This window comes from Rutidosis leptorrhynchoides, chromosome 7, assembly GCF_046630445.1.
Source record: "Rutidosis leptorrhynchoides isolate AG116_Rl617_1_P2 chromosome 7, CSIRO_AGI_Rlap_v1, whole genome shotgun sequence".
In the NCBI taxonomy this organism is placed as follows: domain Eukaryota; kingdom Viridiplantae; phylum Streptophyta; class Magnoliopsida; order Asterales; family Asteraceae; genus Rutidosis; species Rutidosis leptorrhynchoides.
Genome location: NC_092339.1, coordinates 79396416 through 79410589, shown reverse-complemented (window position 1 = coordinate 79410589; position 14174 = coordinate 79396416). Strand labels below are relative to the sequence as shown.

The window sequence follows — 14174 nt, the reverse complement described above, 5'->3', positions numbered from 1 at the left end:
TTAGATACCTAATACGCGGGACTTGGTCTAACAGATTCTGTTTTTGTACACCATGTACCGACGCGTATATAACAATATTTGATGAACCATTCCAGAATTGGTAACTAAATTTGGTCAATGGTGATGACATATTATCATGCACATGGATGCCTGTTCTTGGAGCAGGTACAACTTAGCCAAAACTACTCCATATCTCATCTTTAAAGGATTTGGTAAAAATAGTGGTTGAGGTCCTGCACATGATCACCTCTATATATATTTCTACAATTTCAAGCAACCAAATAACAAGATCACAAATCACAACAAACCTACAATAACATCAATGGCTAGTTTTTTCAAATATGCTAGTTTCACTCTACTTGCTTTACTCTCATCCTCCACTTTATGCTTAGGTTTCCCCGGCTTCAACTTTGGGTGGGGCCGTGGTGGCAATGGCAAAGGTGGTGGAGTTAGTCGTCCTGTTTATGGTCGAGGGTATTCTGGTCTTTTCCCAGGTTTCTATAGTCACTCGTGCCCTCAAGCTAACGACATTGCCATGTCTGTTATCCGAAAGGCCATTTCTAAGGATCCAAGAATGGCGGCTTCTTTAGTTAGGCTTCATTTTCATGATTGTTTTGTCCAGGTAATCCAAAGAGTTTATACTTTATTACGGAGTATATAATATAGACATTAACGATCGTTAAATAAGTGCATTAAACTTTTTTTTGCATTACTTGATTGATCACCGTGGTTTGCACGAGTTACACAATTTGAAAGATGAAAATACCCTCACATGGTTGGAATATGACTGAATTTAATGGACATATTTAACGATCGTTAGTTTCAGGGAGCATCCGCGTACCTCGTGCTAACCACAGTGACCAACAAAGTAAAAAAAAAACGTTTACGGGCAGTCTTGCAATATGCTACAAACCACTAGGACCAACTTCGTAATTGGGTCTAATATATTGTTAAGGGTACTATAATTTATTTTGTTTTTCAGGGGTGTGATGCATCCGTATTGTTGGATGATCATCCAACGTTCGTTAGTGAAAAGAAAGCAATCCCAAACAAAAACTCTCTTCGTGGATTCGATGTGATTGATGAGATCAAGTCTAAACTTGAACAAGTTTGTCCTCAGACGGTCTCTTGTGCGGACGTTCTTGCCCTTGCTGCTCGAGGTTCCACCGTTTTAGTAAGCACTTTTACTAAAATACCAATACAGTTTCAAGATTTAATGAATACTCACTGATAAATTTAAACATTTCAGAGTGGAGGACCTAACTGGGAATTACCATTAGGAAGAAAGGACTCAGCGAAAGCGAGTCTTAATGGAGCAAACAAAAACATTCCTCCGCCAAATTCAATGATTCAAAACCTTATAACGTTTTTTCAGCGCCAAGGTCTTAACGACGTTGATCTAGTCTCGCTCTCTGGTTAGTTTATAGCTACATTCAATCTGAACGTAATCTGCCCATATAAAACAATGTGCATTGATATTTCCAACATCAAACTTGATACATCCACCACAACTGTGCATTATGTACTTGTACATGTGTGTATTATGTATTTATATAGTACAAGTACATAATCACATTTATGGTGGATGTATTAAATTTTATGGTGGAAATATCATCGTCTTAAAACTATGTTTTTCTTAAATTTGAATATTTGAATATTGATTTTCGTGTAGGAGCGCATACAATAGGAATGGCAAGATGCACAACGTTTAAGCAGCGTTTGTACAATCAAAATGGGAACAATCAACCCGATTCGACTCTTGAAAGAAGCTACTACCATGACTTAAAATCCGTATGCCCGAAAACGGGTGGTGATAGTAACCTTTCTCCACTAGATCTCGTGTCACCTGTAACGTTCGATAATACGTACTTTAAGCTCATTATGTCGGGAAAAGGACTTCTAACGTCAGATCAAGTGCTTCTATCAGGAAACGTTGGCAGAACTATACAGTTAGTGAGGGATTTTGCGGATGATCGTACGCTTTTTTTTAACCATTTTGCTCGGTCCATGGTTAAAATGGGAAACATCAGTCCTCTTATCGGTAACAAGGGTGAAGTAAGGAAGAATTGTCGTAGGGCTAACTAATTATGTCGTACGTATATGTTTATGATTTATGAACTTAATGTGATGTATTTGAACTAGTAGTATGTAATATGTTAACATTTTCTGAAATAATATTAAGGATTTATAAATTTTACAGCTCCCATAGATTTGAATTTGGTGTTGAGACCATGTTTGGGCTGCTTTCGGTTGATGGGAACGTTTGTTCAGCGCAACAAATCTCTCCTTTTAGAAACGAAAGTACCTGAAACAATCAGTAAATCAAAAAAAAAATTTTAAAAAATGAATGAAAAATTCACAAGAGAGTGAAATATAATGTTTACTTTGCTCATGCATGGCCTTGATTTCGATCTGGTGTTGATGCATCGAGTCGCAGTTGATGTAACAATAAGCAACCCATGAACGTCATACTCAGATTCATCGTATAATATATGATACGCTCGTTGCGCTATTAAAGGCCTTGCCTGAAATTTGAAAATAAAGCACACAGTGAATCAAGATTACAAGAATGCAGGATGCTAATTTCCAACAGTAGTTAGTTTTTACTTTTGAGGTCAACTAAACAACTTTTTAACTTCAAAAGCCTAGTAAAAATTAATCGTATTGTAAACAATAGTACAAAAGTCAAGCTTTTGATGCCAAAATATATAGAAAGTATGTATTTTGCTGGTTAAAAGTAGTAATTTTTACCTAGAAAAAGTCAAAACTTTGAAGTCAAAAGTAGTAATTTTTACCCATGTGAGGAATCTTTTATCATCTCTTGGAGCAGATCTACTACAAAACAGCCTCAACAGCAATATCCCAAATGCAAGAATGTCGGATTTTATCAGTTCGATTGAATTCGAATCAGATGGATGTCTATGCCCACAACTTTTAATGTACAAAAACAAGAAACCGAAAACCAAATTAACCTCATAACAAAGCTCATTTCCGTCAGCATTCATAACTGTAAACTTACCTATTTCTTGACATAGATGATGATTGTTCGAGTTGCAACCATTTTGCATGCCCAAAGCCCGTGATCTATGGCAACAATACGACCCAACACACATCATGATTACCAAAATGCTCATAATTAAGGATACTGAATAGTTGATAGGCGTTGATATATCCACCACTCATATTGATAAATCCACTCAAATTGATAAAGCCACCACACGTGTGCATTAAATACTCGTACAATACAAATAGTCGATGCGCAGGTGCAGCGGATCTATCAATTTGAGTGGTTTATGTATCACCATCCTTAGTTAATTTACCTGAGGTTGTAGATTGTGGCCCAAAAGAATGTTGCATGCTCGTAGATTTCCATGAACTATCGGTCCTCTTGGGCACTGTTCGTGCATGTAACGTAAACCTTGAGCTATACCGATCGCTATGTTCATTTTAACCGGAAATGTAATTATCAACTCTCTTGTCCAAAATCCTGCAACAACAACATTTAACTGTGACATGGGTCTTCAAGAAAAAAGTGACTATTTATGTCCACAAGTACAAAAATGATATCCCTGGGTCCAAAATTACTGACCAACTTTGACATTTTAAGTCTTTCTGGTACAATTTTAGCTTTAAATATTTTTCTTTGTATTATATAATATTTGATGAAAGTTATACCAATGAAAACATATTTTAGAATTGAATATATTCATATAATTTTCATCAAATATTATATAGTACTAATAAAAATTTTAAAAGTCAAAATTTAAAAAGAAATACTTTGAAAAGTCAAATTGGACAGTTATTTTGGGACGGAAGAAGTATAAAGTTATTCACTTTCCATTTAAGAATCGGTCCATCGATGCACCTCCCGAATGCGAATAAGGAAAAACCAAAGCCATAGCAGTTTCATTTTTGTGGAACCCAAGCAACCCAAGAATGTTTCTATGGTACATAGTTGAAGCTGCTTTTTTTTCTGCTTCAAGAACATATCCAAAATCTGTACCAACATATCTCTTCACGAAAACAGCGCAAGATTGATCTTCAAGATACCCACTATACATTTTAAAAGGCTCGTTTGAATCAACAGGTATTATGTTACTAAACCGTTTTGTTATCTCCGATATCACTTCCCAACTTAGCTCAATCAAAAGACAAAGTTCCTTCGACGATGATGATGGTGTTATGCTTTTTGGGTCTAAACGTTTTTTAAAACCTTCGATTTCTTGTGATGATTCGAATGTACTTTCCATGCTTGAAGAACTCGAAGAAGGTTGATATATTCCTTCGACATTTGGGAGTATAAAATATATGAGTTTTTGTTCATCATGTGACAGTGATTTTTTCTTATTTTTTGAATTGATTTGAGCTGTGTTAACTATATTTTGGACTCTTGATGACTCAGGAACATCATAAGCAGGCTTGCAGATGTACAATGCTACTTCTTCATCTTTGTTTGACGAACGTTTGCAGTTTGTTTGTGTTGACCATGACCCATTATCTCTTGCGAAATGCCTAAATAACATGAGTGTAAAATCATAATCGAAACGATTTCAGATTTTTGATATATATGAAGAGATAGTCATATAAAAAAAAAAGATATAGACCTTCCAATAACAAGTGAAGTTGCTCCTGTATTACTTTTTTCTTCCATAATAATAGCATCTAATGTTGATCCAACAACTATCTTTACCATGAACTTAACCTATTTTGAAAAAAAATCAGTCATATTCCTTAACGCAATAAGGAATTTGCTCTAGGTTGTAACTTTAATAGGTTATAACTTTAATAAGGATTTTGCTCTAGGTTGTTCTTAACGCGCTTTAATCAGTTGTACATAGCGGTTAATTATTAATTTAATGGTGGTGGCTACATGAATGTTTAAAAGCGTGTTAACGACACCTCTAAGGATCATCATTAGCAAAATCCCTTTAATTATGATTAAAAAGAAAAGGTATTGCTAACAACCCTTAAGGTTGTCGTTAACACGAATAAAGATGTTGTACATAGCTGTTACATGTTGACTTTAAGGTAACAGTTATTGAATTATACAATACCTTTATGTGCGTGACGAGGCTATCGTTAGCAAAATCCAAAAAAAACATGAAACTTACTCCAATATCTTTATATTCCTGATAAAATGGTCTGAAGATCTTCATGTAACCTTCAGTTCCCTCACTAATTTCCTCCCTAAGTTTCCTGATGTATCTTTCTCTATCACTTGGTTGACGATGATTCTTGACATCAGCATGACCAATACAACAGCCAGTAATATCGGGCGATTGTGCCAAATCGCCTGTAATAAATACGACAAGCACAATCACTTGATCATTCGGATTCATCACCAAACGTAACGCATAACGTAGTGGCTCAACACCACCTTTCTCCCTTAAGACCTTAGATCCATCCAACACTACAATCGACGTCGTCGTCGATGTACAATTTCTTTGTTTATCTTCAAACATTGTGATTAATTTGGTCACTTGGTAGATAAACTTGTTTCAACTATAATGATTGGCTTGTTAAGATACATAGAATTAAGTAGATGGTATTTAAGTATTTATTATTGGTTGTTATTGATTGATTGCATAGTCTTGTTATCATATAATGTTTGCAAGGCTGGCAGATTCTTGCATACAAAGTTTTCTTGTTTTACCATAGAGAACCTAGTTTTTGAACATGTATTCCAACGTTAAAAGTTTGTTTTTTTACAGTTCGATTTTCCTCATATGCAATGTTTTGTCTGGTGCTATTGTAGTGTAAATATTGATGTTATGCTGTAAAGACCAAGAAGGCAATAACAAGAGTTCATTGTCTATGTCACCAACATTATTTCTGTAGACAAATTAGTAAAAACGGCAGAGATTTGGTTTTCTTTAAAAAGTCAATAACTTTGTATTTTAATAAATACTCCGTAGTATTTTGTAAAGCAGGACAAACCCCAAAAAAATTATTGACTTATAGTTATAATAATTTTTATATATAGTATAAACTAGTTTGTTAACCCTCGCTTCGCGGCGGAGGCTCTGTTTTGTTGGCCATTCCTTGAAGTTTTGAAGTGGAGTGTTTCGCTAACTGCTTACTAAATTTGATAGGGAAAATGAGGTAGTTTGGGAGGTATTCGGGAACCTTTTTTTTTTTGTAAGTAAATTGAAAAAAGAAGATTGTTGGGTGAAAGTAGTAAAAAATAATTTGAGGGCAAAAGTAAAAAAAAAAAAAAAAAAAAAACTGTAGCGTGAATAGTACCAGACAGCTGCAGCGTAATTAGTGTCCGGAAACACTGTTCACGTGAATAGTAACCAAAATGGAAAAATTTAAGAAAAAGTGAGATGACGATTTTATCCCTGGTACTGTTCATAACGTTTGTCTAATAGTTAATATAGTAATTTTCTAACCGGAGCTCTATCTATGACTTTCTTTATTTTAATTTAATTTCGATTTCATTTAAATGAGGTCATTGCAATGAACTCAAGTGATGGAGTAAATTCTTCAGTGTACTTTTGTAATATTGTCCCACAAAAGTTGTACTCAATTTTTTTTTTAATTCAAAATTGGTCAAAATGCTCTAAAGGTGTTTAACAAAATTCTCTCAAAAGATCGTAATTATAAAAATGCCCATGTCCACGAATTACACATCACGAATGATGTGTGCAGGTTCGTGTGTGATGCGTGTTGTCGAGATAAACACCATGACAGCCCACTTTCTGGCGCAACACGCACCGTGTGTGGTGCTTGGTGCATGGTCGGAGCTGCACCAGAACTAGAAAACAAAGAAATGACCATGAAATGAAAGAAAATAAAGTTTTACGCATAATTTTCAAATTATTCGGAAGGTAAAGATCATTGAATTTAAAGTCTAGTAGTGAAAAATTAGTTTGAAAGTGTGAATGTTCGTATCTTTTGACTTGTAACTCCGATTTAGTCACTTTTTTTAAATCGTGTATTTTTTAGATCCATCAGTTGCCAACAAATAGATCTCAAAAAAAATACATGATTTCAAAAATATGGTGCCTAAATCGAAGTGACAAGTCAAAAGATATGAGTATTTAAAATTGGCTTGCAACTCACCTCATGCACCGCGCTCATGTTTCGTTCGTGTTGCGATGAAAATAAGCTGTCTACGTGATTATCTCAGCAACACACATCACGCAGATGCCTACACTCATTATGTGTGGTGCGTGAAGATGAAGCATTTTTGCAATTACGATTTTTTGAGAATATATCATTAAACACTTCTGAATATTTGGCCATTTTGACCAATTTCCCTTTTGTTTTGAACAATATTACCTAACATGACGCAACTCGGGTTAAATACAAAACCGAGTATCTAAAAAAGGCGAAAAGTAACATTGAGTGTCAACATGCTCCTCCTCAAAGATAGGGGGCAAACTTGCATTAAACTGAAAGCTTGGCGGCTTACAAAGTAATCAAAGTAGGAGTAACATACATTCACTATCGACATTAAACTTGCTATTTATGTGTTCAATCACATTTTATTTTTTTATTTTTTTGAAAAGCCAAAATTTTCATTGAATAAATGAAAGGTACACACATGTCTCTGCTTACAGAATGAAATAAAAGGACTAAATGGCTAACAAAATGACTAACAAAAACTACATGACTATATACAAATGTCAAAATTGAAGACGAAAATTAGCTTTTGTCATCGAAAATCACATTTTATTTGCATTATATCATGATGAGAAATATTGCCTTTTTTTTTTTTTTTTTTTTTTTTTTTGCCCCTACTGTCGTCATCCACAATTAATGAACATCAACAAAATTCAACAACTCTTTAGTTTTCACCTCTACCCTTTGGGACCACCTGCCGTTTTTTTTTACGGCTTTTTTGTGATTTTTCCATCATCTAATGGATATGACCAAGTGAATAGACACATCAATAAGCCCTAAGACCATATCTTAAGTTCAAAGTATCACTAGCAACAACATACAACGAGATGGTCATAAAAAGGTCGAATACATTTGAGTAAAAATGATCTCTTCCCTTCTTCAAGTAGCGTGAATAGAAAAAACTTTATCTGTTTAAACATAGAGAAAAAACTTTATCTGTTTAGACATAGAGAACATGATACTTCTATATTATAGATAACATTTGAATCCTACTAGGGTTATGAGCTACATTCCACAGGCTAAAAGCGTCTATCAGTCTAACTTCAAACACATTTGACACAAGACACGCAGTAAGATAGACATATAAACAACGAGTGACTATCTACGCAACAAGATAGCTATAAGGAATGCAACAAGAAGCAGTCGATGCACTGAACCGGGAAAATAGTATGGCGATTCAAGCATATCACATAAATCTTAATTTTAACAACATACAAAACTCAACCCATTTGTTCAAGAATAACAAGCATCTTAATCATTTTCATGTACCCATAAGTATTAGTGTACAACAAGATTCCCTTCTTTCTTTTCTGAAAAGAAGTGAAACGACAACACAAGTTTATACAACAGAGCTCAAGTAAATAATAAGCTCGTGGAATCATACCGTTTTTGAAGCATGAAACATCCAATGGTACAAAGCTACACATGCATAATAATAACCCATGCTTATTTAGACCGAAATACATAAAAATAAAAAGATAAATAAAACAAAAAAACACATCATCAAAACAAGAAACTTCGACAGTGGTGGAAGATATTAGCTAACCATTGGCAGTAGTAGCAATTTCGGGATGATAATGAAGCATCTCCTTCCACATCATTTCTCTTATCATATCTTCCCCGAGCTCTTCATCTATATCCATATCCAGTGGACCATGAACCGGTGGATCGGTCCGCGGGTCATAAAGTGATGACATGTAAGGATGCTGAAGTGCTTCAGTTACACTAATCCTCTTAGAAGGGTCAAAAACCAACATCTTTTGCAATAAATCGACCGCCAATGGATGAGCATGAGGGTAAAGCCGAGAAAAAGAAGTCCCTTGTGAAAAAGGAAGCGACTTTATGAACTTTCTCGCTTTTGGGTTATCGATAAATTCAATTTCCTCTTCTCTTTGGCTACCAAGAATGTTGATAATTAATCTTAATTGGTTGAGACATTCGGTACCTGGAAACAAAGGCTTTCTACCAAGAAGTTCAGCAAATATGCACCCAACGGACCAAACGTCAATTGAGGTGCCATAATTGTCACAGCATAAAAGAAGCTCCGGGGCCCGGTACCAACGGGTAACTACATACTCAGTCATGAATTGATCTGTACCACTTCGGGTTCGTGCAAGCCCAAAATCACATATTTTTAGGTCACAATTTGCATTGATTAGCAAGTTTCCGGGCTTCAAATCACGATGGAGAATGTTTGCAGAGTGAAGATACTTCAAGCCTCGCAATAACTAGGAATCAAATCCAGGTTATAATAAAGATTTTTTAGAATTTCATAATACAGAATAGGATGTTAATGAAGGGGTACAAAGGATATGCGAGTCTTTAAACGTTTTTTTTTTTTTTTTTTTTTTGAAAGGCAAAGTCTTCAAACGTTAAGGAATAATCCTGATGGGCTCAGGGTCGGATTACTCGCCCTCCCAAGTAGGCCGAACATGGAAAAACCTTCTACCTTTGGTAGTCTTTAAACATTAAAATTGAAGGAATTCTAATTTCATTTCAAAAATTGTCTCCCATCTTATTCAAGAAAATGTATATATGTTTTTATTTCTATTTTTCATTTGATCTGTTAACTCTTTGAGACGTTAAGATAATTCTAATTTCATTTCAGAGATTGCCTCCCATCTTATTCAAGAAAATGTATATATGTTTTTGTTTCTCATTCTGTTAACTCTTTGAATGATCATAATATTCGATATCATGTGAGTAATGTGAGTAATATGCTTCCAAAACGCATATTGAAACGATCTATTAATTCACATACCTGAAAGAGAAAGTACTGGCAGTGGTCATTTGTAAGTGCTTGAGACGACTTAATTATCTGATGCAAATCTGTATCCATAAGCTCGTAAACCAAATAAACATCTTTAAAACTTCTCCTATGAATAGGCACCATAACATCTTTCAAAGCAATAACATTATCGTGTCTAAGATGGCGAAGAAGCTTAAGCTCACGTAATGTTCTCATGGCATCAATTCGGTTGTCAAAGGCATTATGTATCTTCTTTATAGCAACTTTCTCATTAGTTTCTCGGTTGATAGAAGAACAAACAATACCATAAGCGCCCCTGCCAATGGGCTTAATGGGTACGTATTTAATATCGATTTCAAATAATGCTTGCCACATAGTAAAGTAATGCTTCCCATCTGATCTAATCCCGTTTGGCGGTTCAACCGGAGTTGCCATTTTTTCTACATAATGATAATACAACACAATTCTTATTAAAAGTTTAATACTTAGATTCTATAAAATGTTTCTGTCCTATACAAAGTTTTAATCTTTTTCCGATATAGATATGATATACCACGATAAGTCTCAATCATGCTTAGACAAGATCCAAAATCATCTAGAGTTTTAGACTACAATCAAAGCTAATGAATTTGAAAGATACAATAAAATTTATCAATAATTATAAAGTCTTATAGAGACAAGAATAGAGTGCAGAGACTTGTACCAACAGCCAACAATCAAATGCAAATAGATGCATCAAAACTTACTAAATTAGGCAAAAAAACTCAAAGCAAAAAGCAACATAAAAGGAAACTAGTCTAAAGTAGCAAGAAAACAAAGAACAAATACTTCCCAAAACTCAAAATTCAATAACTACATACCTACTTTACCAGAAGATCAAAAAGTAACTGAATTTAACCCTCAGCGGAATTTCGTCGAACAGTTGGTAGGCATTATTAACACGGGTAGGTTTCAGTACCTCCAAGTAAGCATTTTTATTCAAATTCAATGTTAAATAACAGAAACCCAATTGATCAATTGGATTATTATAAACCCTAACATCATGTGTTTACAACCAATTAAAAGAATCTTGAAAAAGATCTGATCTTGTAACTTAACGTACATATAACGACAAAAATAGATAGATTGTTATAGATGAAGAGAGGATATATATGGAGAGATTTTTGGATCTGTAGATAAATAAAGAAGGAAAGAGTTACGTATACATAGTTACATACACACATAAATAATAATACAGAGTATTAGTATTATATACTAGAGTGTTTTAACGCATACACACAGGCACAATTTAGAGTACGATTCGTTATCTTGTCACGTTCAGACACCTCATGAGTGAGGATTGAAAAATATAATGTGGGGGGTGGGTGGGGGTAGAACAAAGTACACCAGACAAAAGATGCCTACTCGTTTTCATGACAAATATTTTAAAGATTAGTACACTATGTACTACGTTATAACGCTGTAAAGCATGTTTGATTGTGTATGTATAAAAGTGGTTGTATACATATCACTCTTCTTCAATTAAATATACGAGTAGTAGAAAAAATATATATAGTAGAATTTATTTCTTTTTTTAGCAACATTGTAATTCCTCTATATATATGAAAGAGATAGTGTAAGTAAATAATCAACTTTTTAGACTTCACAAATTCACCGTAAACTTTTCATTTCTTTACAAATCAACCACACCCTTTATAATAATAACTTTTGTAGTTTTCTAAACTTATCACAAACTTTTCACACTCTATAATTTAATCATAAAACTTCTCATTCATTTAAATCCACCCCATACTTTTCACTATCTAATAACTATTATTATTATTATTATTATTATTATTATTATTATTATTATTATTATTATATTATATATTATATACCTATATCTATCGGGGGATGATTCTCACACACACTTTTTTGATCCTCACACACCTATTTTAACCTTTTACTCTTCTAATAATACTCAATTGGTGTGTGAGGATCAAAAAAGTGTGTGTGAGAATCATCCCCCATATCTAAAAGGTAAAGTGGAAATGAATAGTACTATTCATTTTTTCACTTTTCACAAACTTAACCCCCTAACTTTCATTAAAATACAAATCGAACCCCCCACTTTATACGTATATTTTTCCCCAAATTTCTCAAGCTTAACCCCTAACTTTTATTAAAATACAAATCGAACCCCCACTTTACTAACTTTTTTTTACTAATATTCAATTTTCACAAACTTAACGCCCTAACTTTTATTAAAATATAAATCGAACCCCCACTTTATACGTAAAGTTTTTTCAAATTTCACAAACTTAACTGATGTTTTAGCAGAGTAGTATATAAAATAGCTTATATTTTTACAGAAAATACTATTAAATACGATACAATTTTACACAAGATATTTATTTATTTATAGAATGGATATACTTAAACCTTGCTACAACACTTATAGGCAGTGTACCTAATCGTACAGTAGTGTAGTTTTTAGTAAGTCCGGTTCGTTCCACAGGGAATCTTTTTAAACAAAGCTTAACGCTATATTAGTTTACTTTTATAAAAATACAAATATATATATATATAAGTAATATTATTATTATAAAGGGGGGTTTTTACCGTTTAATGACCGGTTTGTCGATTTTAAAACTTTAGTCGCAGTTAAAACCAAATGTAAAATATTAAAAATAAATACAAGACTTAAATTAAAGCATAAAGTAAATAACGATAATGAAATTGCGAATAATAAAAGTGCGATAAAATAAACTTGCGATAATTAAAAAGTACGATAATTAAAAGTGCAATTAAATACAATAAAAATGCGATAATTAGAAGTGCAATTAAATATAAAATAAAGGAAATTAAATATGAAATAAAAGAATTATGCTTATTTAAACTTTCGTAATCATGATGTTTGACGTGTTGATTTTAGTTTTATGCCCATGGGTTAATTGTCCTTTGTCCTGGATTATTTAATATGTCCGTCTGGTTTTTGTCCATAACAGTCCATCAGTCATAAATATAAAGTGCGAGTGTCCTCGTCAAATTATCCTTATACCCAAAGTTAAATATTCCAACTAATTGGGGACTTAAACTGTAACAAGATTTTAATACTTTGTTTAATAATTACACCAGGATGTCGACTGAGTGTAACCCAAGGTTTTAATATTTTGTTATCAATTATACCAAGTGTCCTTGTACATAATTTTACCCCTGTTTTAATTATTCTAGTGACTATTAATCCATTCCCGTGTCCGGTTAAATGAACGATTATTTGTACATATAAATACCCCGCCCATCGTGTCCGATCGAGTGTATATGGTAATTTATAGGGACGCCCAATTGTAAATCTTTATATTAACATTAACAAACTATCATTTAGTTAAACAAATATAAAGCCCATTAATAGCCCATAGTCTAATTTTCACAAGTGTCGTTCTTTTGTCCAAACCCCAATTATGGTACAAAGTCCAATTACCCAATTTTAGTAATTAGCCCAACATCATGATTACTTCGGATTAAATAAGCATAATAATAACTTAGCTATGAGACATTAAATTAAAAAGGTTGAACATAACTTACAATGATTAAAAATAGCGTAGCGTTACACGGACAGAATTTCGACTTACACCCTTACAACATTCGCTAACATACCCTTATTATTAGAATTATAATTAAAATTAAAATTAAAATTAAAATATAAATATAAATATTTACGTAGTATTATGAGAGAAGAAGAAAAAGATGATGAAAAATGCTCAGAATTCGGTTGCTTTTATAGGGACTTTCAAAACTTGGGGCTCCGCGACTCGCGGCATTTTTGGCCTTAAAACTCCGCGAGTCGCGGAGATTGAAATTACAGCTCAGTCCAGTTTGGAGTCTTTCTTGCCGACGGTTTTTATTATTTATTATAATATATAAATAATTATAAGAATTATTTAAATATTATATTATATTTATGTGCATAGTTGACTTGTAATTTTTAGTCCGTTGCGTCGAGCGTTGAGAGTTGACTCTGGTCCCGGTTCTGGATTTTCGAACGTCCTTGCGTACAATTTAATATCTTGTACTTTGCGTTTTGAATCTTGTACTCTTGTAATTTCGAGACGTTTCTTATCAATAATTGGAACCTCTTTGATTGTATTTTGTACTTTTGAGCTTTTTGGTCGTTTGCGTCTTCAATTCGTTGAATCTGTCTTTTGTCTTCACCTTTTATTATTTAAACGAATATCACTTGTAAATAGAACAATTGCAACTAAAAGCTTGTCTTTCTTGAGGAATAATGCTATGAAATATATGTTTGTTTTTAGCATTA

General features: G+C 33.4%; 4 protein-coding genes across 4 annotated transcripts; 1 reads left to right on the top strand and 3 right to left on the bottom strand.

Annotated features, from left to right (window-relative positions):
- Positions 1 to 322: 322 nt before the first annotated feature.
- On the top strand, positions 323 to 2085 carry LOC139857865 (peroxidase 9-like). The gene is made up of 4 exons (XM_071846710.1): positions 323 to 622; positions 983 to 1174; positions 1250 to 1415; positions 1673 to 2085. The coding sequence occupies exons 1-4, from the start codon at positions 323 to 325 to the stop codon at positions 2083 to 2085; spliced, it is 1071 nt and encodes a 356-aa protein (XP_071702811.1).
- Positions 2086 to 2194: 109 nt separating this feature from the next.
- Positions 2195 to 3515, bottom strand: LOC139859376 (receptor-like cytosolic serine/threonine-protein kinase RBK2). The gene is made up of 5 exons (XM_071848165.1): positions 3321 to 3515; positions 3020 to 3084; positions 2796 to 2931; positions 2385 to 2525; positions 2195 to 2305 (listed from the first exon to the last, which is right to left on the bottom strand). Exons 1-5 carry the CDS (start codon positions 3513 to 3515, stop codon positions 2195 to 2197), a joined length of 648 nt encoding a protein of 215 aa, XP_071704266.1.
- Positions 3516 to 3830: 315 nt separating this feature from the next.
- On the bottom strand, positions 3831 to 5462 carry LOC139859375 (uncharacterized). Its single transcript, XM_071848164.1, has 3 exons — positions 5112 to 5462; positions 4605 to 4702; positions 3831 to 4512 (listed from the first exon to the last, which is right to left on the bottom strand). The coding sequence occupies exons 1-3, from the start codon at positions 5460 to 5462 to the stop codon at positions 3831 to 3833; spliced, it is 1131 nt and encodes a 376-aa protein (XP_071704265.1).
- A 2902-nt stretch (positions 5463 to 8364) lies between these two features.
- Positions 8365 to 11211, bottom strand: LOC139857934 (mitogen-activated protein kinase homolog NTF3). Its single transcript, XM_071846782.1, has 3 exons — positions 10738 to 11211; positions 9890 to 10317; positions 8365 to 9356 (listed from the first exon to the last, which is right to left on the bottom strand). The coding sequence occupies exons 2-3, from the start codon at positions 10310 to 10312 to the stop codon at positions 8670 to 8672; spliced, it is 1110 nt and encodes a 369-aa protein (XP_071702883.1). The 5' UTR covers positions 10313 to 10317; positions 10738 to 11211; the 3' UTR covers positions 8365 to 8669.
- Positions 11212 to 14174: the final 2963 nt, after the last annotated feature.

Excerpts from the sequence above, each read along its gene's own strand:
- LOC139857865 (XM_071846710.1), top strand. The coding sequence starts at position 323 with ATGGCTAGTTTTTTCAAATATGCTAGTTTCACTCTACTTGCTTTACTC. Across the intron at positions 623-982 it reads TTCATGATTGTTTTGTCCAG|GGGTGTGATGCATCCGTATT; the intron begins GTAATCCAAAGA and ends TTTGTTTTTCAG. Across the intron at positions 1,175-1,249 it reads CTCGAGGTTCCACCGTTTTA|AGTGGAGGACCTAACTGGGA; the intron begins GTAAGCACTTTT and ends TAAACATTTCAG.
- LOC139859376 (XM_071848165.1), bottom strand. The coding sequence starts at position 3,515 with ATGTCACAGTTAAATGTTGTTGTTGCAGGATTTTGGACAAGAGAGTTG. Across the intron at positions 3,085-3,320 it reads GCCACAATCTACAACCTCAG|ATCACGGGCTTTGGGCATGC; the intron begins GTAAATTAACTA and ends TTGTTGCCATAG. Across the intron at positions 2,526-2,795 it reads ATAAAAGATTCCTCACATGG|GCAAGGCCTTTAATAGCGCA; the intron begins GTAAAAATTACT and ends TTCAAATTTCAG.
- LOC139859375 (XM_071848164.1), bottom strand. The coding sequence starts at position 5,462 with ATGTTTGAAGATAAACAAAGAAATTGTACATCGACGACGACGTCGATT. Across the intron at positions 4,703-5,111 it reads AGGAATATAAAGATATTGGA|GTTAAGTTCATGGTAAAGAT; the intron begins GTAAGTTTCATG and ends TTTTCAAAATAG. Across the intron at positions 4,513-4,604 it reads ACTTCACTTGTTATTGGAAG|GCATTTCGCAAGAGATAATG; the intron begins GTCTATATCTTT and ends CATGTTATTTAG.
- LOC139857934 (XM_071846782.1), bottom strand. The coding sequence starts at position 10,312 with ATGGCAACTCCGGTTGAACCGCCAAACGGGATTAGATCAGATGGGAAG. Across the intron at positions 9,357-9,889 it reads GCCAGTACTTTCTCTTTCAG|TTATTGCGAGGCTTGAAGTA; the intron begins GTATGTGAATTA and ends TTTGATTCCTAG.